Source organism: Capricornis sumatraensis, chromosome 18 (assembly GCF_032405125.1).
Source record: "Capricornis sumatraensis isolate serow.1 chromosome 18, serow.2, whole genome shotgun sequence".
Classification (NCBI taxonomy): Eukaryota; Metazoa; Chordata; class Mammalia; order Artiodactyla; family Bovidae; genus Capricornis; species Capricornis sumatraensis.
The window spans coordinates 38,187,234-38,215,017 of record NC_091086.1 but is presented as its reverse complement, the minus strand read 5'-3'; the positions used below and the strand labels follow the sequence as shown (position 1 = coordinate 38,215,017).

Sequence of the window (27,784 nt, the reverse complement as noted above, 5' to 3'; positions counted from 1 at the left end):
CGGACTCGATGGACATGAGTCTGAGTGAACTCTGGGAGTTGGTGATGGACAGGGAGGACTGGCATGCTGCAATTCATGGGGTTGCAAAGAGTCAGACACGACTGAGCGACTGAACTGAACTGAACTGATAGAATACCTGTCTTCCAGGATGGTCCAGTGGTAAAGAACCTGCCTGCCAATGCAGGAGGCACAAGAGAATCAGGCCCCATCCCTGAGCCAGGAAGATCCCCTGGAGCAGGAAACGGCAACTTACTCCAGTATTCTTGCCTAGAGAATTCTGTGGACAGAGGAGCCTGGTGGGCCACAGTCTGTGGGATTGCAAAGAGTCAGACACAATTGAGCGACTAAGCATGAACATGCATGCAGAAAGAATGCTACAAGAAGAAAGAGCAGGAGCAGCCCTATAGGAGAAGTCCGGTGAGAGCAAACAGGATAAAGGAAACATTTGTTGTTGTTATTCAGTTGCTAAGTCATGTCTGACTCTTTGCGACCTCATGGACTGCAGCATGCCAGCCTTTCCTGTCCTTCACTGTCTCCCGGAGTTTCCTCAAACTCATGTCCATTGAGTTGGTGATGCTATCCAACTATCGCATTCTCTGTTGCCTGCTTCTCCTCCTGCCCTTAAACTTTCCCAGCATCAGGGTCTTTTCTAGTGAGTTGACTCTTCGCATTAGGAAATACACTGTTGTTTGAATCAATGTAAGAACTTTTGAAAACTAATATTAATAGGAAACCTTTATCATCATGACTATCGTATAGTTTTAAAAGTCTCGCTTTAAAGCAAGCCAAGTCAACTTGCTTATTTCCCTAAACATCAATAAAAAGAAAAATTGTTTTGCTAGAAACAAAAATAGAGATGTGATTTTGCTAGAAATATTACAGCCTGTGAGGGATTTTCTGAAATGCTGACAGGTGTGTTTGTGTGCATGTACATTTTCTTCTGACTAAAGCGTGTGTGATCAAGCATTTACTATGCTATGAGTCAGAACCAAATGTGTAGATGTTTTTCGATTGTTGCTTCCCCAGCAGTTCTGCATTCATTATCAATGCTGTCCAGTGTGTTAACATGGGCTAATGTATTTTCTTATTCTCTGTTCTTAGGATGAATCAGTACCCACCAAATTTTTTAGACTGCTCACGGCTTAAAGGCAAGCTCGTCTAAATTAAGGCCGGCTAAGGTGGCATTGCAGGGATTTAATCCTCCTCTAGCTGCCCGTGTGACCGGAAGGCTGATTTGCAAGTTTCTTCTTTCCTGGGGTCTGGATTGTCAGGTCTCCAGGGACCTGCGACTTGACAGCAAAAGTGCAAAATGAAGAGGATCAGAGATAAGCACCAGCAGCGGGGAACTGGGGGCCTCCTGGGGGCTTTTACACACCAGGGCAGAAGATTTTCTGACCATCAAAGGAAATAGCAAACTGGAGTCTTTGTTTCGGGACAGAGCCACCTACCACAGAGCATCAGCACAGCTGGCCAGAAAGTCCCTGTAGCCTGATTAAGGCTAGGGTACCTGGATGCATGCCTGATGGTCCAGTTAGAGCAGGGAAGTCCACTATGAAGGAGAGTGTGAGATGTCCCGAGTGAGGCGGGCAGCTTTGGGCTTGGCTGGGTAGGCAGTGCTGGGGTTGGTCTCTGCCTTCAGCTGACTGAAGCCTAGAAAGGGGTCTGCGCATCCAGGAGTCTTTGCCCAGCTCTCAAGGACACAGGGCCCTTACAGCCTTTAAGTCCCACCTCTCATCCCCCTTGGGCCCCTTCCGCTCCTTCCCATCCTCCCCTGCTCGCTGCCTCTGCTGAGATGGAGAGGTGAACCTACTGTGGACGATGACTGCTGTGTATGTGGATGGAGGCGGCCTGGTGAACCCCCACTGTGCCAGGTGGGGTCGGCGGGAGAGTGAGGAGAGTGGCTGTCAGACGGAGTGCGCCAAGGAGGACGAGGAGGGAGAGCCTCGCCAGCTGACACCCTTTGAGAAGCTGACCCAGGACATGTCCCAGGATGAGAAGGTGGTGAGGGAGATCACTCTGGGCAAGCGGATCGGCTTCTATCGCATCCGAGGGGAGATAGGAAGTGGGAACTTCTCCCAAGTCAAGCTGGGGATTCACTCCCTAACCAAAGGTAGGAACTGACCTCTGCGGGTGATGTCCAGGGTGTGGGGACCTGGTTTGGGGGGCAGGTTAGGAGTCTGGGGCCAGGGAAGCCGGTGAGGCAACATCACTGAGTCCCTGCTAAGGGCAAGCATTAGGGCAGCTGCTGTCTGTCGTTATCGAAGTTCATTTTCACAGTGATGGTGTGAGCTCAGTGTTTTTATTTTCACTTTATAGATAAGGAAACTAAGATCCAAAGAAGTCCAGTGTGGCTTTAGCAGTTTCATCTTAGGTGATTTTGACTCCAAAAACTTCTGCTATACCGTGCAGGTGAACTCAAACACTGAGGGTGTTCTCTCCAGTTATGCCTTGGAGAAGCCGAGTGGAGTGTGGCTTGGTTCCAAGGCCACTCACGTTGCAAGTTCTTATTTGTAACTTCTGTCTATATTTGTGTGTCAATACCAATGGCACAGGGACCCTCCCGGATGGTCAGTAGATAGCGGGTCCAGTCTCTCCTCCTTACCTGAGGCTGCTGCTTCTGTGAGGTTTGGGGAAAAGGGACTTGATCTCAGGATCTTCTCTGCTTCATCTGCCCTGCACCAATTCTCACTGTTGTTAGCTCCTTGCTTTCTACCACTGACCCGTGCTTGCTTGACTGCTAGCCCCTCTGGACCCTAGACCAGCAGTGCCCACTGCTCAGGCCTCAGGAACTGTGAGGAGAACCCACGTGGGCACTTTTCCAAGTTACCTGGAATTTAGCTAAGCTTGGAGATCGACATAATGGAGTTACTAGACAGAAAAAGAACACCTGCAATTCAGTATCATCTGTTGACTTTCTAAAGCCCATGGGCTCTGCTCTCTCCCTGCAAGTCCCATACTGACATTTATTCTCCTTGGACCCAGGCCACCATGTCTTCAAGGGTGTTCTTTCTTATGTTAGAATTTTCTTTTCTCTTCTTCTCTAAACTCCAATCCCATTCCACTCTCATCCCTGTTGCATCCCTATAGAGAAAGCAGCACACGCACACCCTCCCCCCAACAATCCCCCCCCCAAGTCACTGCAGCGTCCCCTTCTGTCTTGCTCTGAGCCTGAGTGTCTGGGTTCATGCCTTCACATCTCGGCTCCTCATCTTACCTACCTGGGTGCATGACAGCACCACTGTGAGCCTTGGGCTCCTCACTGACAGAATGCAGCCAGGACACTGATTACATAAAAGTAAATCGTGTGTGTGTGTGTGTGTGTGTGTGTGTGTGTGTGTGTGTGTTAGTTGCTCAGTCATGTCTGACTCTTTGCAACCCTATGGACTGTAGCTGTCCAGGCTCCTCTGTCCATGGAATTCTCCATATCTAGTGTGTGTGTGTGTGTGTGTGTTGCTCAGTCTTGTCTGATTCTTTGCAACCCCATGGACTGTAGCTGTCCAGGCTTCTCTGTCCATGGAATTCTCTAGGCAAGAATACTGGAGGGGGTTGCCATTTCCTTCTTCAGGGCATCTGATCTTCCATCTACCCAGGGACCAAACTTGGGTCTCCCACATTCAGGCAGATTCGTTACTGTCTGAACCACCAGGGAAGCATATAGGATTTAAATCTAAATTAGGACAGATGTTGCTTTTCAATGGTCTAGAGCAAGAGTGAGGAGCAAACGATAAAACACATAGGGAGAGCTGAGGGGCTGGAGATTGAGACAGCAGTTGGAAGACTTGATCAGGAAGGGGAGACAAGAAATTGGATAAACGCTAACCAGGGGAGGAGTTCAGAAAGGAGAGAGTACCCAAAGTGGCAGAGAGGACAGAGGGGCTGATGTTTGAGCAAAGCCTACTGGATGTGGCCAACTTGGAACTCTTTGCTGAATGTGGGTTCAGATATTCAATTCTAGTGGAGAGGAAGCAAGAGAGAGTGGAAAGAACGTGGGCTTCAGAAACAGGCAAATCTGAAAACATGGGCTTCAGAGCATGGGCTTCAAATCCTTGTTCATTCACTTGCTAGGTATTTGACTTTGTGCATATTATACTCATTCTTTTGGTCCTCAGTTGCCTTAACTGCAAAACAGAGATAATTATTCTTAGAATTGTAGGGAAAATCAGGAATAACATAAACTACATGGCACATAGTAGCCACTCAATAAATGGTTGCTATCACTGTGCACGTCTGTATTTTACTTAAACTTATTTCAGATGGAAATTTGATATTAATGTCTTGAAAACCTGTGAATAGAAGATAGTGGTAAAAGTAATACAAGGCAAACAAATTTAAAAGTTATATTTATTTTTCCAGCTTTATTGAGATGTAATTGATGTACAATACTGTTTAAGACTACAACGTTCTGATGTTATATATGTATATCCTGCAAACTGATTACCTGGATAAGGTTATTTAACACATTCATCCCCTCACATACTTACAATTGTGTGTGTATGTATAGCGAGAACTTTAAAATCTATTCTCTTAACAACTTTCAAAACGTTTTAATGGGATTCTCTAGCAGTCCAGTTGTTAAGACTCCACGCTTCCAGTGCAGGGGGCACAAGTTCGATCCCTGCTGAGGGAACTGAGATCCCACAAGTCACCCAGGGCAGCCAATTTTTTTAAAAAAATTTAACAGTATTTTATTTAATGTCCAAACTATGTCAAACTATTGTCATTTCAACATGTATCCAATATAAGAAATTACTAATAAGAATAACTTACATTTTAAAAAAATTTTTTAAAGGAAACTTAAGTGACTGAAAGTAATTTAAAACATGCCAGAAACCCATCCATGTTTCTCTTTATCTTACTTAGGAGAGTTAAGGGAGAACTCTTAACTGATACTCTTAACTCTTAAATGATATGAAAATAACATTTTTATGCTGTGGTTTGGTGCTATTTAAGGCTGTTTCCTTGCACTAAACTCACTGCATGACCCACGAGTGTTCAAGGTTCTGCTTTGGGAAACACTGACCTCATCTCATTCTCCTGTGTTTTACAAGTGGGAGTAACAGAGATTCAGGAGTGGCTGTCCTGAGGTCATGGGCAGAGGCAGGGTTAGAACTCAGCTTCGTTTTTGCTGAACCCAAGCTTCCTCGGGATTTCAGTGCAGTGACGGGGTGACTCATGTGCAGGGGAAATTTGTGGCCCCACATTGGGGTGATGGAGGTTACCCTTTCCACCTCTCCTTTCCCCGGGGCCACATGTTTTCTCATTCTACTTCATACGTCTTTCTGCAGAGTGGTCTTCTGTGCTTAATTATCCAAAAGCACATCACCAACAATGACTGCTGCCCATATCTATGTAATCTCTCAGCTTTATTGCCCGTCTCCATCTGACCAGTCTCATCCTATTGCAGCTCAGATTTTAAAGAGAGAGAATATAAGTGTTCACTGGCCAGCTGGTGATGGGCCGCCGCTGAGTCAAGGGCCTGCCTGGGTCAAGTCAGTGGCCCAGGGTCACACGGCCCACCTCACTGTCAGAAAAGCCCAAGGTCCAAAGAAGCATCTCTGAGAAGGGAGAGTGGAGAGCACAGTGAAACGATGACACATCATCACAGAGACTGTAGCCAGCTAAGCAGGGCCCTGCCACTGGCCAACGGCACAGGGCATCTAATTCTGTCGACACCGTTATGTGAGGAGGACAGAAGAAAGAGGATCGACAATCGGCATTTACATAGTGACTGTCATCTCAAATGCCAAAGGCATGCCTGTTGTGTTACAGAGGTAACTTAATTCTAGCCCCGTGGGTTTCAGAGAACGAGGCTTTTCCTGCTTGTGTAGATGGTGCCTCCGTGGCCTCACTGCCATGCTCTCCTCACTCATAACCCCCCACAGAGGAACCTTGCTATCAAAGGCCCAGTGTCACCTCTGCTTATGGAATGGCATGGGGGCAAAGGGGGGAAAGATGGCTAAAAGCACAGGCAGAGGAAAATCAGTCCAACAAGCTCAACGTATAAACAAGAGCCAGAAAGTGTAATGGCAGGTCCCTGCACATGCTGTACTGACGCGACAGGAAAACGAGTCCTGGACTTCACCTCCTGACTGACGGACTTGTTCCCTGATGGCCTCATCCTGGTCCCATGCTCATCTCTCCTCTGGTTCTCCCAGAAGAGAGCCCAGGAAAGAATAGGAAGGTGAGAACAAAAGGATCCGAGAGCATGAAGAAGGGGGACCCAGATGCAAATTGATGTGAGGATGAAGAAAGAGCCAAGCAGTTCATGTATTGCTGCCTCTGCTGCTGCTGCTAAGTCGCTTCAGTCGTGTCCGACTCTGTGTGACCCCATAGACGGCAGCCCAACAGGCTCCCCCATCCCTGGGATTCTCCAGGCAAGAGCACTGGAGTGGGTTGCCATTTCCTTCTCCAATGCATGAAAGTGAAAATTGAAAGGGAAGTCGCTCAGTCATGTCTGACTTGTAGCAACCCCATGGACTGTAGCCCACTGGGGCCTTCCGTCCATGGGATTCTCCAGGCAAGAGTACTGGAGTGGGGTGCCATTGCTTTCTCCGGGTTCATGTATTAGGAAGTAAGAACTTAGGGAAGATGACAGAGTGAAGACCAGAATACTGTGGGACTTCCCTGGTGGTCCAGTGGCTAAAACACCCCACTCCCAATGCAGGGGGCTTGGGTTTGATCCCTGGTCAGGAAATTAAGGTTCTAAATGCTGAAACTAAGAGTTCACATGATGCAGCTAAAGATTCTGCAAGATTGAGGGCAGGAGGAGAAGGGGGTGACAGAGGATGAGATGGTTGAATGGCATCATCGATTCAATGGACATGAGTTTGAGCAAACTCCAGGAGATAGTGAAGGACAGGGAAGCCTGGATTGCTGCAGTCCATGAGGTGGCAACAAGTAGTGACTGAACAACTGAACAACAATGCTGCAGTTAAGACCTGGTGCAGAGCCAAATAAAGAAATCTATATATATATATTTGTTTTTTTAAAGGACAGTGACTTGTGACAAGAGGGAGGACATTAGTCTACCTGGAGGGGACTGGGTTAGAAAGACAGAGGGACATTCCTCTAAAATCTTCACCTCTACAATTGGGGAAGATTTATCAGGGAGTGGTTTAACCTTGCTGGGAATTCCAAATACCCTCTCCTGTTACCAAGCCGTGTCAGATGACATCGTCTGAAGAGCGATTTGTTTAAATGTGGTTCCCATACAAAGCCAGCTGGCCCAGAATTGTCATCAGGTTTTCTAGGAAACACAGACAATCTGGATAAGATCACGGAGCAGATTCCCAGGGAAATGGAAGGTTTCAGTGCCAGAGGTAGCTCCCAGGACAGTAGTTTATAAAAAGGTGCCCGCTGCTCATGATCCCTCGGGAGAAGGCTCCATACCGGCCCCCCGCTGGCTGGAGTTTATTTTTATAGCTAATGGCTCAGATTCCTTGGGCCTTGCAAGCAGATAGAGCAGGCTGAAACCACCACGAGTCCCATTTTAGCTGATGAGAAATTTCTCAAAAGAGATGACACACTCAGCTTCTGAATATTTTATGTCCCATCTGTTGCCTCAAACAAAAGCAAAAGTGGCCACAGCGCCTGGCCCTTTCCTGATGCTGCCCTTCCTGACCCCTTCTTTCCTGTCGTCTTCTCTGCCACTCTAGTCTCATGTTACTAGAACCCTTTTTCCTTCTCTCTTGATTTATTTATTCATTGGTTCATTCATTCTTTTTTTTTTTTTATAAAAAGCATAATTAACTCTCTTGTGCCTTGCAGCGGTCAATAAGATACAGTTCTTGCTTGACAGGAACTCTCAGTAAGGAATGGAGACAGACAGGAAACATTTGATAAGTGCTGTCACAGGGTGAGGGACAAAGGGTGTGCTCGACCGAACCTGAGATCAGTAAAGAGTCAGTTGATCAGGAAAGGTTTGTGTTATGTCTTGAGGTTTGCGGAGAAATGATACAAGGGGAAGGGGGGTGGCAGGCAGAGAGAGATGTAAAGTGAATGGGGGTATAAGCCAGGGTGAGGAGTGTTTGGAGATTTCAAAGTAATTGAGTGAAGGGGACTTCCCTGGTGGTCCCTTGGCTAAGATTCTGCACTCTCATTGCAGGGGCCCAGGTTCAATCCTTGGTCAGGGAACTAGATCCCACCCCCTGCAACTAAAGATCCTGTTTACTGACAAAAATCAAAGATTGTGGGTGCCACAACTAAGACCCAACACAGCCAAATAAATGAATGGAAAGTGAAAGTGTTAGTTGCTGAGTCATGTCTGACTGTTTGCAACCTCATGGACTGTAGCCCACCAGGCTCCTCTGTCCGTGGAATTCCCCAGGCAAGAATACTGAAGTGGGTTGCCATTTTCTCCTCCAGGGGCTCTTCCTGACCTAGGGATCAAACCCGCAACTCTTGTATCTTCTGCATTGGCAGGTGGATTCTCTTACCACTGTGCTCCCTGGGAAGCCTCAGAAGTGATTATTTTAGTGAGGAAAGTGAACTGAAGGTGAGGCCTGCCAAGAGTCAGGGATGTCAGAATCAAATATTAGTCTAATGGTCCAAATGACAATGTCCATCTCAGCTAAGGAAGTGACAGTGAGGATGGAGAGAAGAGGATGCATTTGAAGACTATTTCAGAATATTGAAAACCTGTGGTCAACTGCATGGGGGAGAAGCAGGAGGGGACAGGGAGAGGAAGAAATGAAAATGTCTCCCAGGTTTCCAGCCTCAATACTGAATAGTGACTACTGGAGAATAAATGGATTTGAGAGTGCAGATTTTGAAGCCCTGAATTGGACATACACAGAGGTCATGAGTTGGAGGAGCTAAATGACCATCTTGGAGCCCAAGAGAAAGTATGAATGAATAATGAAGGTTTGGAGCCTAACAAATCCAGCTAGAGTGAAAGTCTTGTGTGTCCTGCTCACAGGCTCCTTGGTGTCAGACACTGTGTCTTATAGATCCTCAGACTTCCCCCACATGCAGTATAAGTAATAAACATTCAAACAATACTTGGTGAATTAAGTCAGTGTAATAATGTCCTCTGAAAATCCAGTAGCAGTGAGAAGAGATGTGGGAGGGAGCCATGCATGGCAGTGCTCTCTGGTGGGTTCCTCATGCTGTAATCTCCCAGGAGAACTGGAAGAGAGAGAGAGCTGGAAGACTCACACAGGCTCTAGTAAAGCTTAACCAATAAGGCCTACTGGTGTTTTTTTTTTTTAGTGTATTTTAAAATATTTATTTTTATTTATTTGGCTGCATTGTCTTAGTTGCTGTACTTGGAATCTTTAGTTGCAGCACGTGGGATCTAGCTCCCCAGCCAGGGCTTGAACCCGGGCCCCCTGCAGTGGTGGCACAGAATCTTAGCCACTGGACCACCAAGGAAGTCCCCCCACTTGTTTTTAAAGGCAATCTCTCCTCTTGGGTACATTCATTAAAACAGCGATTTAAAATGATGTTTGCTGGGTGCAACTAGAGATTATTGTACTAACTGAAGTAAGTCAGAAGAAAGAAAGACAAATAATGTATGATATCACTTTTATGTGGAATCTAAAATATGATGCAAATGGACCTATCTACGAAGCAGAAACAGACTCACAGACGTAGAGAATCGACTTGTGGTTACCAAAGAGGTCGGGGAGGGGAGGGATGGATTGGGAGTTTGGGATTACATATAGAGTGGATAAACAAGGTCCTACCATATTGCACAGGGGACACATTCAGTATCCTAGGATAAACCATAATGGAAAAGAATATTGAAAATATGTGTATAAGTCATTCTGCTATGCAACAAAAATTAACACAATATTGTAAATCAACTGTGCTTCAATTAAAAAATAAATTAAAGGGACTTGTCTGGTGGTCCAGTGGTTAAGACTCTGCCTGCCAATGCAGGCGATATGCCTTGCAGCAACTAGACCCCAGCGCCACAACTACTGAGCCCGTGCACTCTAGAACTCTCGAGCTGCAACACGAGAAGCCGCTGCAATGAGAAGCTCACACACCAAATCGAAGACCCCCACTTCCCACAACTAGAGAAACCCAGAGCGCAGCAACGAAGATCCAGTGCAGCCAAAAAAAATAAAATAAAAATAGATAAAATTATGTTTTCTTGCTTTAAGAATAGTTAGTGGCTTTGGTGAATCCATCCTAAAAAAAAGTCCAGAATTACTATAACAAAAGAATGTTCTATATTTATAATGCAAAAGACTAAAAATAATTTATATGATCCAATGATACAGGCATGCTCAAGCACATTAAAGCATATATACTGGATGGAAGTCACACAACTATTAAAAAATCACGATTATGGGGAGTCTGTAATAACAGGGAGGATGCTTGGGACACAATAGTAAACGAAAAAGCAAAATTGAGTTTATACTTCAATGGGGATACTTATCCTGGGCTCTTGTGAGCATTAAATGAGATCATTTATTCAACAAATATTTGTTGATCACCTCCCATGTAACAGGCACTTTTCTAGGGACTGGAAATGTAGCAGTGAACAAAATAGACAACAGTCTGCCCTGTGGAGCTTATGCTCCAGTGGAGAGAGACAGACAAACGTAAGCCAGGAAAATATTCATTATGTTATGTAGTGATAAGAGACAAGAAGGAAGATAGAGCAGAGGGAAGGAGGTGGAGCCCTGGGGACTGCAGTTTCAGACAAGATGCCCAGGGACAGCCTTCCTGAGGAGGTGATCACTGAACTGAAGAGAATGAGGAAACTGGCCACGGGGTCCATGGAGGAACGTGGTCAGGCAGAGGGGACAGCCCGTAGAAGAGCATCAAGGTGGGAGAGTGCCTGTAATACTCTAGAAATGGCCAAGGCGGGTCACAGCGGAGAGCAGCAGGGACCAGATTGTGGAGGGCTAATGTGCAATACCGCATTGTCAGGGTTTTGGCTTTTTCCTACAGGGGAAACCAGGGCCCTTGAAGGGAGCAGAGAAATGATGCGACCTGGCTTATGCTTAATAGGATCACCCTGGCTGCTCTGTTGAAAATAGGCTACAAAGGGTCAGAAGCAGAGATCAGCTGGGAGCCTATTATAATCCAGGCAAGAGAGAATGGTGGCTTGGGCCAGGAAGGGGGCAGTGAGAGGCTGAGAAGGGGCTGGCTTTTGGCTATATTTAGAAGTAGAGATAATAGGATTTGCTGACAGATTGAAAGTGGAGTGTAAAAGAGAAGAGTCAAGTACTCAAGGTTTTGACTGCAAGAATAGTTTCCATTTACCCAAACTGGGAAGACTGTAGGAGGAACGGGTTTGGGGTGGAAGAGATCAGTATTGAATGTACACGTTGGACATGCCTGTTACACAAGCACAGCAGAAGCTGTTGGTGCCTCAGTTGTGCCTCTTTGGGTCTTACCATCTCAGTGCATGCAAGCCGGGCCTTTGTCTCTCATCTCTTTGCCTCTAGGCTTTCTCTAGCTGCTGGAGCTGCTTTTCCTGCATGCATGGGAGGCCAAAAATACATGGGAATTAACATCTGTCAAGAGCATCCAACAACCAGATACTGGCAGTAATTGATGTACCCCCGCTCTCTCACACTTCTCATCAGTCAGTCAGTTCAGTTCAGTCGCTCAGTTGTGTCTGACTCTTTGCAACCCCATGAATTGCAGCACGCCAGGCCTCCCTGTCCATCACCAACTCCCAGAGTTCACTCAAACTCACGTCCATCAAGTGGGTGATGCCATCCAGCCATCTCATCCTCTGTCGTCCCCTTCTCCTCCTGCCCCCAATCCCTCCCAGCATCAGAGTCTTTTCCAATGAGTCAACTCTTCACATGAGGTGGCCAAAGTACTGGAGTTTCAGCTTTAGCATCATTCCTTCCCAAGAACACCCAGGACTGATCTCCTTTAGAATGGACTGGTTGGATCTCCTTGCAGTCCAAGGGACTCTCAAGAGTCTTCTGCTGCACCACAGTTCAAAGGCATCAATTCTTCGGCTAGTAAAACTCAAATGATAACTCGCAGCAGGATTTTTGGAGGATGGAGGGAACAAAAAAAGATCCCCACTGAAAAATGAAGCAGTCAGCACCATAAACCTCATGGATCAGTTTATTAAAGGGTAACTCATAAGGTGGGATCAGGATTGGACAGACAATGATCTGGAAGCGTTTGTAGGATGTACTCTGCACTGCCAACCAGCCACTGGGACAATTTTAGAGCTAACCTAGGACATGGGGGTATATGTACGTGCTTAAAACAGGAAGTGTATTTCTAAATCAAGATGATTGAAAGGGTAACGAGTCTTGTGGGTACCAGGAATATGTCATCAAAAGTCTTCATCATTATTTGGGAACTAATAGAGCATAGAGGTCACCTGGACTTAACAATCCTTCAACAGTATCTATGCAGTAAAAAATCCACCTGCCAATGCAGGATACCCGGGTTTGATCCCTGGGTTGGGAAGATCCCCTAGAGAAGGAAATGGCAACCCACTCCAGTATTCTTTCCTGGAAAACCCCATAGACAGAGTAGGCTGGTAGGCTACATACAGTCCATGGGACACAAAGAGTCAGACACAACTTAGCGAATAAACAACAATATTAACTACAAAGCTCTTGACAACAGAAAAGTGATTTACTGCATGGTGCAGTCCTGGATAGGGTCAGTGGAAGGACAGGAGGAATTGTATGGGCCCAGGATGGTGTCAGTTGTGCTAAGAGTCATTCAGAATTAACTGGCAACTTGCTTAGCAACACATCCTTAATTGGTTGCGTTTCCTTTCCTCTCTCACTTTCTCATTCTTCTACCACTGTTTGCTGGGTACAGCTGTACCATTCCTCATCAACTGTTTGCAACTGAATCACTACCTCATGATCTGCTTCGGAACCCAAACTGAGACAACCTCATGGAAAGGTCTTGTAGGCAGGTGTCTATATGAACCTGGGATCACCAAGGAAATGACTGTAGAGATGGCCAAGGACTAAGCCTTCAGGTGTCCAACATTTAGAGGCTGGGCAGATGAAAAGAACACAGCAAACGAACCTTAGAAGAAGGGGCAAGAGGTAGGAGGAAAACCAAGAGTGCATGTTTTCTCAGAAACTCAGTGCAAAGATGTTCTAGGAGGAAGGATGAGCCTGAGAACTGGCCATTGTTTTTAGCAACTTGGAGGGCATCGGTGGCCCTGAGAAGAGCATTTTTAGTAGCGTTATCTCTTAGGCTCAAGATATAATGGGGGTGGGACTTCCCTGGTGGTCCAGGGGTTAAGAATCTGCCTAGTAATACAGTGACACGAGTTTGATCCCTGGTTGGGGAACTAAGACCCCACGTGCTGAGGGGCACCGAAGGCAGCACGCCACAACTAGAGAAGCGCATGCGCCCGAGTGCCGCAACTAAGATTTATTTGGCAACTCAGCCAAATAAATAGATAAATTAAAAATACATATATAGTGGGAGGACCGGAGGCAGTGACATAGGACCAGCTCTTTAAGGGAGCTTTTCTATACAGAGAATGAGAAAAAGAGGTCTAATGCTGAAGGGGGAAGTGAGGTCAAGAGAGGCTTTTCTGCGACTTCTCAAAAACTTTTAAAGGTGTTCAGTGTACATAAATACACAAGCGAAGTTTTAAAATCTGAAATATTCAGTTAAATGAATTTTCCAAACTAAAAACAACCTATATAACCACCACCAAGTTCAAGAGAAAACATCCCCAGTACTTCAGAGGCTCCCCATCCCCGCTTCTATTTACTACATCCACACGTATAACTGGGCTTTCCTGGTGGCTCAGTGGTAAAGAATCCCACCTGCCAATGCAAGAGACCTAGGTTTGATCCCTGAGTCGGGAAGATCCCCTGGGGAAGGAAATGGCAACCCACTCCAGTATGCTTGCCTGGGAAATCCCATGGCCAGAGGAGCCTGGTGGGCCACAGTCCATGGGGTCTCAAAAGAGTAGGACACGATATAGCGACTACACAAGTGTAACCACTATCCTGACTTTTAACATCACAGATTACCTGTAAAACTATGTAAGTGACCTCATACAGCATGTCTTCTTTTTTGTCTTATTTCATGTGCTCAGTATTAAATTTGTGAAAACCGGGGCTTCCCTGGTGGTCCAGTGGTTAGGACCCAGCACCCTCACTGCCAGGGCCCCTAGTGCAATCCATGGTGCAAATCACACAGCATAGGCAAAAAAAAAAAAAAAAAATTTGGGAAAACCATTCGTATTATTTTGTGTAGTTTAGATGCTTCATTCTTACGTTATACAGCAGCTCATCTTATGCTATACAGCAGTACAAAATATTATAATTTATGCAATCTACTGTTGATGAACATGAGGATAGTTTCCAATTTGGGGCTACTATGAATAATGTTACTATGAATATTTTAGTACAGTCTTTTGCTAGCATGTATGTATTTTTGTTGGGAAGATTTTCTCCTTTTTCTTAGATGGGTAAATAGCATGAATGTATGCAGGTGGAAAAGATTAAGTAGAAAGGTTAAAATTGATGATGCAGGAGAGAAGCAAGAAATTTTGGCTGCCTATTCTTGAGTAGATGAGAATAGATGGAATCTATTCAACATGTAGAGGCGTCTTAGCCAGGCCTTAGGAGCAGGGACCATTTATCCAGAGGAACAAAAAGGAAGACAGAGTTTATGAGCACAGATTCAGGTAGGTTGGAAGACTTGAGGAAATTCTCTTCTATTGCTTTATTTACTCAATAAAATAGAAAGCAAAGTCATTCAGCTATGAGCAAGGAGAGAAAGTATTAAAGAACTGATGGGAGAAAAGGAGCTGTGAAAGTATCATCTAAAAGTGTAGGAGTGAAAAATGAATAAATAAATAAAAGTGTAGGAGTGTTATTGGACCAGACAAATAAAGTGTTTGCCAGGAGCATTAAAGATGCACCCGAGGTTATAAATCATGAATTCAAAGTGAGACAAGCCATCATGGTCACTGATGGGTACAGGCAGAGAGTAGGTGAGAGGCTCGGTGTAACCAGGTATGTTTTAGCTGAGTGAACAGGATGAGAGAGAGAGCAGAGATGCTGAGGGAGCACACAAATCCATGCCAACAACAATAAAGATGCTTCTCCAACACATGGCATCATCCTCCCAGTTCCTCAACCCAGAAACCTTGACCTCTTCAACCCGAAACCTTAGCTGAACCCCCAGTCCTACTGACTCCGCCTTCTAAATATCTCACCCTTTCCTAGTTGATTAAGCTGTTGTAATCTGTCTCCCTCATCCGTGTTTATCCACACTGCAGCCAGAAGTGATCTTTTAGAAAATGCAAGCCTGGTTGTGTAAGTTAGCTCTCTGCTTGAAACTTTCTAGTGGTTTCTTTTGGTTACCAGAGGGAAGGGTTGGGGGCAGAGGGGATAGTTAGGGAGTCTGAGATTGACACTGCTATATTTAATATGGGTAAGTAACAAGGCCTTACTGTGTAGCACAGGGAACTCTGCTCAATATTATGTAACAACCTAAATGGGAAAAGAATTTGAAAAAGAATGGTATATGTATAACTGAAATCACTTTGCTGTTCAGCTGAAACTAACACAACGTTGTTGTTGTTTATCAACTATGTGCTGTGCTCTGCTTAGTCACTCAGTTGTGTCTGAATCTTTGCAACCCCATGGACTGTAGCCCGCCAGGCTTCTCTGCCCATGGGGATTCTCCAGGCAAGAATACTGGAGTGGGTTGCCATGCCCTTTCTCAGGGGATCGTCCCAACCCAGGGATCGAACCTAGGTCTCCCCAGATTCTTTACCATCTGATCAACTATACTCTAATATAAAATAAAATAAAGAAAAAAAGAAAAGGAAATTTCCCATGATTTCTCAAAGTCCTTAATCTGAGGTCCAGAATATGACTCAGGGACTTTGGTCCTGACTGACTCTCTGACTTCATCTTGGCTTATCTTTTCCTTCATTCCCCATGTGCCAGCTCCACTCTCTTCTTTCAGTTCCTCCTGGAGGTGTCTAAATGGGGGTGCCAACTGGGATGAGGGAGGAAAATATTAAAGCCTTTTTTATATTTGTAATTGCATGGTTTTTAATATCTATGATTACACATATTAACAGTGTGTATATTTATAGTTACAGTTCAGTTACAGTTCAGTCACTCAGTCATGTCCAATTCTTTGCGACCCCATGGACTGCAGCATGCCAGGACTCCCTGTCCATCACCAACTCCTGGAGTTTACTCAAACTCATGTTCATTGAGTCAGTGATGCCATCCAACCATCTCATCCTCTGTCATCCCCTTCTCCTCTGACAACACGTGGTCCACTGGAGAAGGGAATGGCAAACCACTTCAGTATTCTTGCCTTGAGAACCCCATGAACAGTATGAAAAGGCAAAAAGATATGCTTAAAAATGTTTTATTAGTAAGGGAAGCGAATCAAAAAAGTGTATAGACCAGTCCCCTCAGGTGTCAGGGGCTTTCCCATCTCAAGGTCTTTTCTCCTATACATCCCTATATACCCCTATGTATATCCACCTCCACACATATATCCCCTTATTGCTTCTCCCCTACTTTCCTCTAGTTAACACTGAGACTCCCGGGAAAGTGTTAGAAAGTCTTCCCTGACTCCATGACTCGGGGTGCAGCCCCTTGTGTTCCACTCTACTGCAGCCTGCTCTCTCACCCTCCAAGCTTGCTGTGCTGGACATCTCCCATCTGCTTCCCCAGGTCCATTTTCCACCCTTCATTTTCCACTCTGTCCCAGACTATAGTCCTCTAGGTTCCAGCTGGGTTTGGTTTGTAGGGAGATCTTGCAGGGGATCAAAGGAAGGAGAGCAAGGTTCTGAGCTCTGTCCCCGCAGCCTGACTGTGAGGTTGATTCAGGCCAGCTGTACTCTGGAAGAATGGTCGCGGCTCCTCTCAAGGCAGCTGTCTCTACACAGCACTCTCTAGGTTCTAGTATCTTTTCCTTCCCCTTATCTCCTTGGTCCTAAAGACAGATTTTTGGTTGATCCACTCTAGGTTTGAAAAATTTGAATTAGTTGTTGACACTTAATGATTAGAATGAGTGCATTACAATTCCGATGTCTCTTGAAAAACATTAGATTTGACAGCACTGAGTCTACATTCCCAATAGTAACAATTGTCTGAAGCTGAGTAACAGCTACCTCTTTGCTCTGAGGCATGTATTCCTCAGGATGCCACAGTCCCCACTACTCCCTGTTGCCTTACAGTAAGCCTGCCACCTTATTTCCACCCTAGCCTCTAGAGACATTTGAGTTTGCAAGTCCTGGTTTAAAGAATGTGTCAGTCTTTTCACTAAATTTGGAGAAAGGGGAGGTTTATCTTTCAAATTTCTCTGCTTCTTTCTTTCTCCTCTCTGCCACTACCCAGAGAGTCCTCTCTCTGCCATTGCTATCATCACCTCCAAAAACACTGCCCTGCTCTTAGGCATCCTCTGCTCCTATCCATTCCCCACACTGCAGCCTGAGTACGCATTCTAAAATGGAAATCGGGGACTTCCCTGATGGTCTAATGATTAAGAATCCACCTTGCCGTTCAGGGGACATGGGTTCGATTCCTGGTCAGGGAACTAAGATCCCACATGCCTCGGAGCAGCTAAGTCCTCACACCACAACCAGAGAGCCTGCACATTCTAGAGCGTGTGCTCCACAACAAGAGAAGCCTTCAAGCTGCAACTAGAGAAATCCCACTCACTGTAAGGAAGACCCAGTGCAGCCAAAAAAAAATTTTTTTAAAGAATAAAATGGAAATCAGATTATGACAATCCCTTAAAACCTTAAAATGTCTTCCCACATTTTAAGAATAAATATTAAGAATAAAATGTTTTATTCTTCTCTAAAAATAAAGGCAATTGGAAAAAAAATTTGAAGTGTAATTAACTTACCATATTATAATGGGCTTCCCTAAAATTATATTACTTTCAGGTATACAACATAGTGATCCAATATTTTTATACAATACAAAATGATCACCATAAGTCATCTGCCACCATATAGAGTTATTATAATATTATTGACTATATTCCCTAAACTATATATTACATCCCTGTGACTTTTATTGTATAACTGGAAGTTTGTACCTCTTAATCTATCCTTGTTATTTGAAAATGAAAAGCACAGCCTAAAAGTTGAGAATTATCTTTTATTCAGCAGGCAAAACTGAGGACTTAAGCGGGGAACACAGTCTCTCGGATATCTCTGAGAGATTGCTCTGAAGAGGTATAAGAGGAACCAGAATATATAGGAGTTCTTGCAACAAAGACCAGGTAGTCAGAAGTCCAAAAGATTACTGTTAAAGAAAACCAGCTATCCCAGGTTAAGGAATTCAGCACTTTTCTATGTCTGGGAAGATGCAAGAGTCTGGACTCATTGAAACCATTCCTGGGATATGCACCTCAGCTAATGGAGCCAATATCCTGTGCTTTCTCCTCCTGAGTCTCCTCGGGTGCAGGGGGCTGGGGTTGCGGATGGGGGTGACTGCCGGGCTGACTGCTTGATGGCTGGCATCCTATTTCCATCCCCAGTTCCCTCAGGGCTCACCTTCAGCGGCTGTAATGTGAAGGCTTGATGGCTGCAACATTCTTTGTTTACTGATAAGTCATGCAACATTTTTTTTCACATATAACCTATTTCTTCATTTCCTCCCTCCAAAGCTATATTTCTTTCTTTTTAAAAAAATATTTATTTATTTGGCTGCATCAGGTTTTAGTTGCAGCATGTGGGATCTTTTGTTGAAGTGCACAGGCTTCTCTCTAGTAGTCTTGACAGGGCGTGGGGTGGGCTGGCTTAGTTGCCCTGAGGCACATGGGGGTCTTGGTTCCCCAACCGGGACTTGAATTTCCCCTGCATTGGAAGGCAGATTCTTAACCACTGGACCACCAGGGAAGACCCAAGGCTACATTTCTTTCTTTCTTTTTTTTTTTAAATTTAAATTTATTTATTTTAATTGGAGGCTAATTACTTTACAATATTGTACTGGTTCCAAGGGTACATTTCTTGTAATAACTTCTAAGGCCCTGGGTCATGTGACACCTGCCTACTGCTCCGGGCTGGTTAGTGACTCCTTCCCCTCCACCCCCACCCATTTCAGTTCTCAATGTCCAACATAGTGGGATTTTCAAACACAAACAGGAGATCTTGCCCAGACCTGGCACACTGTCCCCTTCCCATGGCCAGGTATTGGGCCTCCTTCCTCACCTCCTGGTCACAGGGCATATCACTTCTTAATGGGGAGCTGTCTGTTCTCCCATCCGCACCCCTTCCTAACACACGCCACAGTGTAATAAGGTTTTTCTCAAAGTCCCTCTGTCTCACGTGTCTGTCTTCTTCACCATCTGGAACACACTAGGTACTGCCTGAACATTTGTTGAAGGGGTGGACTTAGAGACCTAGTTCTTCATGGAACTGCGATTTCTACCACTTAGTGGCAATCCAGAACACCAGGGATTTTAAAATGTTTCCTGCGATTATACATTAGTGTTAGAGGAGGCATGGCTAGAATCTGATTTAACACAAAGTGGAGCAAGCAGGTTGGGACTAGAGTGAGCAGGCATAGGGTGTAGAATTTCAGGAAGGGCTTCCCCTCACAGCTCCTCTCTTGCCTCACTCTGACCCCGACCCTGGGAGGGCAGCCTCTGCTCACAACCACTCAGGTATACAATTGAAAAACCAAAACTAGGATGGTGGTAAAGGGCGGTTTGAGATAGCCGCCTGACCTGCACGCAGTGCGAGGAGCGAGAGTGCCGCTCCTGGGCAGGAGGGGGCGGCAGAGAAGGGCCCGCACCTGAACTGAAGCCCGGCGGGCGCTGGGAGGACCGGGCGGAGAGGCGGCTTCTCCTACCGGCAAGCTGCCAGATTGAAGGACGGAATTCACTACTCTAGCCCTTAAAATGGAGAAGGCAATGGCACCCCACTCCAGTACTCTTGCCTGGAAAATCCATGGACGGCGGAGCCTGGTGGGCTGCCGTCTGTGGGGTCGCACAGAGTCGGACACGACTGAAGCGACTGAGCAGCAGCAGCAGCCCTTAAAAACAACAGCTTTGAGAACACATGAAGGCAAGGCTCCTATTTGACCTACTTGGAAAACAACTGCTTTGAACAACTTTAGCACAGTGCTGTGCTCAGTCGCTCAATCATGTCTGACTGCGATCTCATGGACTGTAGCCCACCAGGCTCCTCTGTCCATGGAATTCTCCAGGCAAGAATACTGGAGTGGGTTGCTATTTCCTTCTCCAGGGGATCTTCCCAACCCAGAGATCGAACCCAGGTCTCCTGCATTGCAGGCGGACTCTGAGCCTCTAGGGAAGCCCAAGAATACTGAGTGGGTAGCTTATCCCTTCTCCAGGTGATCTGCCCGACCCAGGGATCAGACCCAGGTCTCCTGCATTGTGAGGATGGCTTTATAATTCCAAGTGTACTAAAAAACCATGGAATTGCACACTATGGGTGGATTGTGTGCTGTGAGAATTATAAAAAATAAATGAATAAAATAACAGCTTGCCTAATGGGCTACGCAAAACCAGTTTCTGTTTCAGGTAAACAGCTGCCCGGATTCTTAATCCCAAAGACTGAAGAGTAGGAAAGCCACGACGAGGGAGGGGACCCCTACCCCCACCATCCCCCCCAACTCTGGGGGCTGGCCGGGGCGGTCAGTCCCTCTGCCTGGAGCATGGCCTGCGGAGGGAGGGCGCGGGAGCCCCCAGGGTTCCGCTCGGTAGAGCCTCCCCCACGATATTGAGATATTGCGGCCGCCCTGAGCCAACGTGGGCGCATCAGGCACCGGGAAATTCTGCCGCTGTCTTCTGGGAGACCTATGACCTACTTTAACAAAACCACTGACACTCTTACTTTAAACTAGCTGCTTCTATTTTCACATGTGTAAGATAGAAGCTCAGCTGGTAGCTCAGCTGGTAAAGAATCCTCCTGCAAAGGAGACCCGGGTTTGATTCCTGGGTTGGGAAGATTTCCCCGGAGAAGGAATAAGCTACCCACTCCAGTATTCTTGGGCTTTCCTAGTGGCTCAGCGGAGAAGGCACTGGCACCCCACTCCAGTACTCTTGCCTGGAAACTCCCATGGACGGAGGAGCCTGGTGGGCTGCAGTCCATGGGGTGGCGAAGAGTCAGACGTGACTGAACGACTTCACTTTCACTTTTCCCTTTCATGCATTGGAGAAGGAAATGGCAACCCACTCCAGTGCTCTTGCCTGGAGAATCCCAGGGACGGGGGAGACTGGGGGGCTGCCGTCTATGGGGTTGCACAGAGTCGGACACGACTGACGTGACTTAGCAGCAGTGGCTCAGCGTCCGCCTGCAATGCAGACCTGGGTTCGATCTCTGGGTTGGGAAGAGCCCCTGGAGAAGGAAATGGCAACCCACTCCAGTATTCTTGCCTGGAGAATTCCATGGACAGAGGAGCCTGGCGGGCTACAGTCCATGAGGTCGCAAAGAGACATGACTGAGTGACTGAGCACAAGCACTGTGCCAAAGTTCTTCAAAGCAGTTGTTTTCCAAGTAGGTCAAATAGGAGCCTTGCCATCCTGTGTTCTCCAAAGTTTTCTTGCCTGGAAAATTCTTATCAAAGTCTGGTCCAGTTTGAGGGAAAAAAAAAAAAAGTGTCAGTTTTTAGTAGAGATTCATTCATTTTCAAACATTAACCATCTTTAATACATAATTCATTGATGTTAATTATATAATTAATTGTAGGAAAATTAAAAAAAGGAAAACCATCCATGATCCCCCTATTAATAATATAACTATTCTACGCATTTGGTGTATTATCTTGCCAGATTTTTTTCCCTATGCAAATGCATATTTGTGTTTTTCCTCATGTTCTTTGTTTCTAATGTTTATTTATTGGTTGCACTGAGCCTTTGTCGCTTCATGCAGGCTTTCTGTAGCTGCACTGCACCAGCGTCTCATTGTTGGCTTCTCTTGTTGCAGAGCACAGGCTCCAGAGTGCAGGGTTCAGTAGTTTGGCTCACGGGTCTAGTTGTCCTGCAGCATGTGGGATCTTCCAGGACCAGGGTTCCTACCCATGTACCCTGCGTTGGCAGGCGGATTCTTAACCACTGAACCACCAGGGAAGTCCCCTCACATGTTCTATATTGAATATCTTTCCATGTCCATCAATAGAGATCAACATCATTATTTTAATCACTGCACATACCATTTTGCTAGCTCTGTACCATTGTGGAGATAGGTGAACCACACTTTATTTTAACTATATCTCTCGGTAGACTCCTAAGCTGTTCTCTGTATCACCGAAGTTTTCTTACACAAGCAATCTTGTATATGCATCAGATTATTTAAGATTAACTGCCAAAGTGGAAAAAATCTGGGTCAAGTGTTCAACCATTTTTAAGGCTCTCAAGATGTAAAACCAAACTGCAATCCAGAACCATCTTACCAACTAGTCCTCCCACCAGTGGTACCTTGCAGTGCCTATCTCCTCGTGGCTCTCTAACACTTCACCCACACTGAGCACTGATGTTTTCCATGCTGGTACATGGTGTGCCAGGCATGGACAAAGTCAAATCAGAACACAGCCCAGGCAGGGAAGGGGGTAGGAGGAAGAAACGAGTAAGGAGTCATCATTTTCAGGGCAGGGGGCTGAGATTATTGTACAGAGAATACACAGAAATTGGATGTCATCTTCCAAGGACAGGTGTCATAGAAGGCTTCCTGGAAGAGGTTGTTTCTGAGGCTGGCCGTGAAGAATCATCTGTTATTAACCGAGTAAAGATAGGGAAGGAGTGATGAGCCAGATAGAGAAATAGTCCTGGTAGATGCAGGTAGAGAAGAGATCCCGGGTGTGAATGTGAAAGACCTTTTCAGTGAACTGCAAAGCATCCTGTAACAGACTGAAGGGTACATGGGGAGGTGGGGACCATGGACAGGAATGATGGACAATGAGGCTGAAGGGGTGGCTTGGACCTGATCAAGAGAGTCTCTGTTGGCTATGTAGAAGTGCTTCATCCAGAAAACTGGATAAACCTCACCGAACTGAAACCTCCTTCGGAGGCAGAAGTTGGCATTAAAACCTATACATGGTAGAGTCATACTGATTCCAGGGACCAGCACTGATGTTGAACTCAAAAACTGCTAGGAGCTCTCTGAGCTAGAAACAGCCACTTAACCTCTGTGTCTATTAAAATAAAAATAAAGGGACTAGGTTCCTTCCAGTTCTAAGCAACTATGAATTCAGGCACATCCTTTGACTTTTTTTCTTTTTTTCCAGAAAAAGTGGCCATTAAGATCCTGGATAAGACCAAGTTAGACCAGAAAACCCAAAGGCTGCTATCCCGTGAAATCTCCAGCATGGAAAAACTGCACCATCCCAACATCATCCGCCTTTATGAGGTCGTGGAGACTCTATCCAAGCTCCACCTGGTGATGGAGTATGCAGGGGGAGGGGAGCTCTTTGGGAAGATCAGCACAGAAGGGAAGTTCTCAGAACCAGAAAGCAAGCTCATCTTCTCCCAGATTGTGTCTGCCGTGAAGCACATGGTGAGCGGGGTGAGGAGGGAGGATCTGGCTCCCACTCCCCGCCACGATGGAAGCATGGGGCTTTAGTGTACCTTTGTCTAAGCCCACAGTCTCCAAACTTTTTGGCACCAGGGACCAGTTTTGTGAAAGACAAGTTTTCCATGGACCAGGAGGCGGGGTGGGTGGGGGTGGTTTCAGGATGATTCTCATAAGGGGCTTGCAACCTAGATCCCTCCCATGCACCGATCACAGTAAGGTTCGAACTCTTTTGAGTATCTAATGCCCTTGGCAGAGCTCAGGCAGTAACACGAGTGATAGGGAACAGCTGTAAACACAGGTGAAGCTTCACTTGCTTACCCTCCACTCACTTCCTGCGGTGCAGCCTGGTTCCTAACAGGCCATGGGCCAATACTGGGGGTCGGGGCCCCCTGATCTAAGCATCCCTGAGGGCTTCAGTCCCTTATAAGGGCAGATAGCAGCCCCTTCTCTGAGAGTCAGAGATCTGGCTGGGATTGTGCTCCTGACCTCCAAAGCGACGCCCAGGGGTCTCAGTTACATGGCAGCCTCCTGGCTTCTGCGGAAGTTGACAGGAGTCACTCTGAGCAGCCAAATGACCGACACCCATTCCCCGGCCACACCTATTCCTCCAAGCCTGTCTTCTGGTACTCAGAGAACTGGCTTCTCGCTGCTTCCTGGCTTTGCTTTCCTTCTGTGTCTAGGATGCCCTCTCCCCCCTTATCACGCCTCACATTCCCGATCTCATCCATACTTCGGGACCCAGCTCAGCTTGAATCTCTCTGTGAAGCCTTCTTCAGTCTGGTCTCAGCCCGCGCTGATCTTCATGCCTTTGGTGGCTCTTCTAGTTCTCCTGCCTCTGTGCTCAGCACACTAACACTTGCTTGTGTCTTTCTGATTTTAGTTCTCTGATTATTTCTTTCGGTAAATCTGGACTCCTTAAGCACTCTCCCCCTGATTCTCCTGTGTCCTCTCTATCAACAACCATACTACTGGGCACACAGGAGGAATCGGACTTGCACTCCTGACCACCACTTGTACCACTTTGTTAGCGCAGAAGGTTTGGCCACCTTCTTTGCCCAGCTCTCAGTGTAACTGGCAGGAAGAGACACGTGTCTGGGATCTGTGTTAGCTGAGAAGCTGTATCTAGTGTGCTCTTCTGCTTGGATGTCATGAGATAAGAACTGGGATCAGTGAGCTCCTGGCCAAATTATTAGCAGGTTGGAGGAGCCTCGTCTTTGGGGTCGCACAGAGTTGGACACGACTGAAGCGACTTAGCAGCAGCAGCAGCAGCAGTGCCCTAGGGACCCCGAGATCACACTTGGGAGGGAGAGGGGGAAGAAAAAGAAGTGAAGAAGGGAGAACCTAAGCCTGATAGTGGTGGCTGTGGTACCACCGATTGTCACCTAAGTGACTGCTGGGGTGGACTTTCCCCAGGCCGAGAACTAAGCCAGACCTATACCACGCATAATGCTGAAGCTGAAGCTCCAATACTTTGGCTACCTGATGCGAACAGCCAACTCATTGGAAAAGACCCTGAAGCTTGGAAAGTTTGAGGGCAGGAGAAGGGGATGACAGAGGACGAAATGGTTGGATGGCATCACCGACTCAACGGACATGAGTTTGAACAAACTCTGGGAGATAGTGAAGGACAGGGAAGTCTGGAGTGCTGCAGTCCATGGAGTTATGAAGAGTCGGATATGACTGAGCAACTGAACAACAAATACCAAGCAGTGGAGCAGGTGGTCGGGGTCTTCCACATTCTACTCAGAAAGAGATCTGGCAGGAGAGCAGAGAGGATCCAGCAGTCAGAATGCAGACTGAGCCCTCTGAGGCTCTATACCAGGACTTTCTCCAGCCCTCAGTTCTCCGAAAAGAGAGGATGACAGGCATAGATCTGGATTTTATTGGGTTTGCTTGCTGTATGCCAGGACCATGCTGAACACTGCAGATGCAGCATCACGTTCGGTTCTCACAAGAGCTTTGTGTGTGTGTTAGTTGCTCAGTCTTGCCCAACTCTTTCCCACCCCATGGGGTGTAACCCACCAGGCTCCTCCGTCCATGGGATTTTCCAGACAAGAATACTGAGTGGGTTGCCATGTCCTTCTCCAGGGGATCTTCCTGACCCAGGGATCGAACCTGGGTCTCCTGCATTGCTGGCAGACTCTACCATTTGAGGCTACCAGGGAAGCCCATACAAGAGTCTTAGGAGGTGGTCCTCAGTGTTCTGTTTTACAAAGAAGAAAGCTGACACTCACATATACAACTGGCATAGTTGAACCTAGAACTAATAAAAATGTCCGGCTCCGAAGCTTGGACTCTTACCCCAGAAGGTCCGTCTGGAAATGTTAAACCATTTCCCATGTGCCCTTGGCATTAAACTGGTCAAGAGTCTTCAAGGTTTTCTGGATCCAGAATGCAAGGGTGTGATGGGATCTGCTGCCAGAAACTTGTCCACTATAAATTTCTCCCTTCTACTGAATTGTATAAAGTTAGAGGAGCCCATCCAAAGGAGCAGGGGTAGGGGGTTGGAGGAGGGCTTTTTCTTCTTGAGGTTGGCCCTAGTCGAGAGATTGCTCAGCCAGGAAAACCCACATATGGTCTCAGAGGTGAAGGATTACTGTTTCATTGTGTTTCACAAGATCTAGGTCTTTCTCTTTCTCTCTCTCTTTAGTCACTAAGTCTTGTCCGACTCTTGCAACCCCTTAGACTGTAGCCTGCTAGACTCATCTGTCCATGGGACTCTTCAGGCAAGAATACTGAAGTGGGTTGCCATTTCCTTCTCCAGGGGATCTTCCTGACCCAGGAATCGAACCAAGGTCTCCTGCATTGCAGGCAGATTCTTTACCAACTGAGCTAGGAGGGAAGCCCATCTGGGCCTTACTTTTGGCACTAATTCCTAGGGCCACGTGGGGGACAGACTCCAGCCTTGACTCCACAGAACAGAACCTTTGGTCTGCTTGGAGGGTACAGGTGTTACATTTGGCTAAAGGTTATGCCAGGGCAGCTTGCAAGGTCTGAGATCTGACATGACTTCAGTTGATCTCCATTGAATTTCTGTTGTTATGCCAACATCACCTCACTGTTTCGGAGCAACTACTGCGTCTTTAATGTTGGTTTTTACTTTGAGAATGATGACTTTCCCTCCTTTGTCTTTTTCCACAGCATGAAAACCAAATTATTCACAGAGATCTGAAAGCAGAAAATGTGTTCTATACCAATAATACTTGTGTGAAGGTAGGCGACTTTGGATTCAGTACAGTCAGTAAAAAAGGTGAAATGCTGAACACTTTCTGTGGGTCTCCACCCTACGCGGCGCCTGAACTTTTCCGAGATGAGCACTACGTCGGCGTTTATGTGGACATCTGGGCCTTGGGGGTGCTTCTCTACTTCATGGTGACTGGTACCATGCCATTTCGGGCAGAGACTGTGGCCAAACTGAAGAAGAGCATCCTGGAAGGCACCTACAGCATGCCTCCACACGTGTCAGAGCCCTGCCTCCGCCTCATCCGGGGAGTCCTCCAGCCAGTACCCACAGAGAGGTACGGAATCGACTCCATCATGAACAATGAGTGGATGCAAGGGGTGCCATACCCCACCCCTTTGGAGCCTTTCCAGCTAGATCCCAAACATTTGTCAGAGACCAGCAGCCTCAAAGAAGAAGAAAATGAGGTCAAAAGCACTTTAGAACACTTGGGCATTACGGAAGAGCACATTCGCAATAACCAAGGGAGAGATGCCCGAAGCTCCATCACAGGGGTCTATCGAATTATTTTGCATAGAGTCCAAAAGAAAAAGGCTTTGGAAAGTGTTCCAATAATGATACTACCAGACCCTAAAGACAAGGACCTAAAGAAAGGATCTCGTGTTTATAGAGGCATAAGACACACATCCAAATTTTGTTCAATTTTATAAATTGCATTAGATTGCTGGTAATTAAGATCGTTGTTGCTGCTTTAAAATTTTTTTCACCAACTTGAGTGGAGACTTTTTGTAATTTTTAAATAAATTTAAATTTAAGATATGCATTTCCCCCTGCCCCTCCCAAACGTTTGTTAGCTCAGATTCTAGCTTGGTTTGCAATCTTGTTTTGTTCTCAAACTCTAGCCTTCATTCAGTTAATCGAGGAATATTTACACAGTGCCAACCATGTGCTATGCACAATTTAAGGTGCTGCAAAATAGGATGGCCAAGCAAACCAGGGTACTGTGTTCAGATAGCAGTATCCCCTAGAGGCGTGGGTTTGAATCCCACTGCTGAATGAATTTCCCAGCTAGCTCCTTAGTAAAGAAGCTGTCTGTCAATGCAGGAGACACAAGAGACATGGGCTCAATCCTTGGGTTGGGAAGATCCCCTGGAGGAGGA

The 27,784-nt window shown here is 46.3% G+C and overlaps 1 protein-coding gene across 1 annotated transcript; it reads left to right on the top strand.

The window, feature by feature from the left end:
* The first annotated feature begins 1,818 nt into the window (after positions 1-1,818).
* On the top strand, positions 1,819-27,334 carry NIM1K (NIM1 serine/threonine protein kinase). The gene is made up of 3 exons (XM_068990789.1): positions 1,819-2,110; positions 23,157-23,425; positions 26,585-27,334. The coding sequence occupies exons 1-3, from the start codon at positions 1,819-1,821 to the stop codon at positions 27,332-27,334; spliced, it is 1,311 nt and encodes a 436-aa protein (XP_068846890.1).
* The last annotated feature ends 450 nt before the right edge of the window (positions 27,335-27,784 follow it).

Excerpts from the sequence above, each read along its gene's own strand:
- NIM1K (XM_068990789.1), top strand. The coding sequence starts at position 1,819 with ATGACTGCTGTGTATGTGGATGGAGGCGGCCTGGTGAACCCCCACTGT. Across the intron at positions 2,111-23,156 it reads GATTCACTCCCTAACCAAAG|AAAAAGTGGCCATTAAGATC; the intron begins GTAGGAACTGAC and ends CTTTTTTTCCAG. Across the intron at positions 23,426-26,584 it reads TGTCTGCCGTGAAGCACATG|CATGAAAACCAAATTATTCA; the intron begins GTGAGCGGGGTG and ends CTTTTTCCACAG.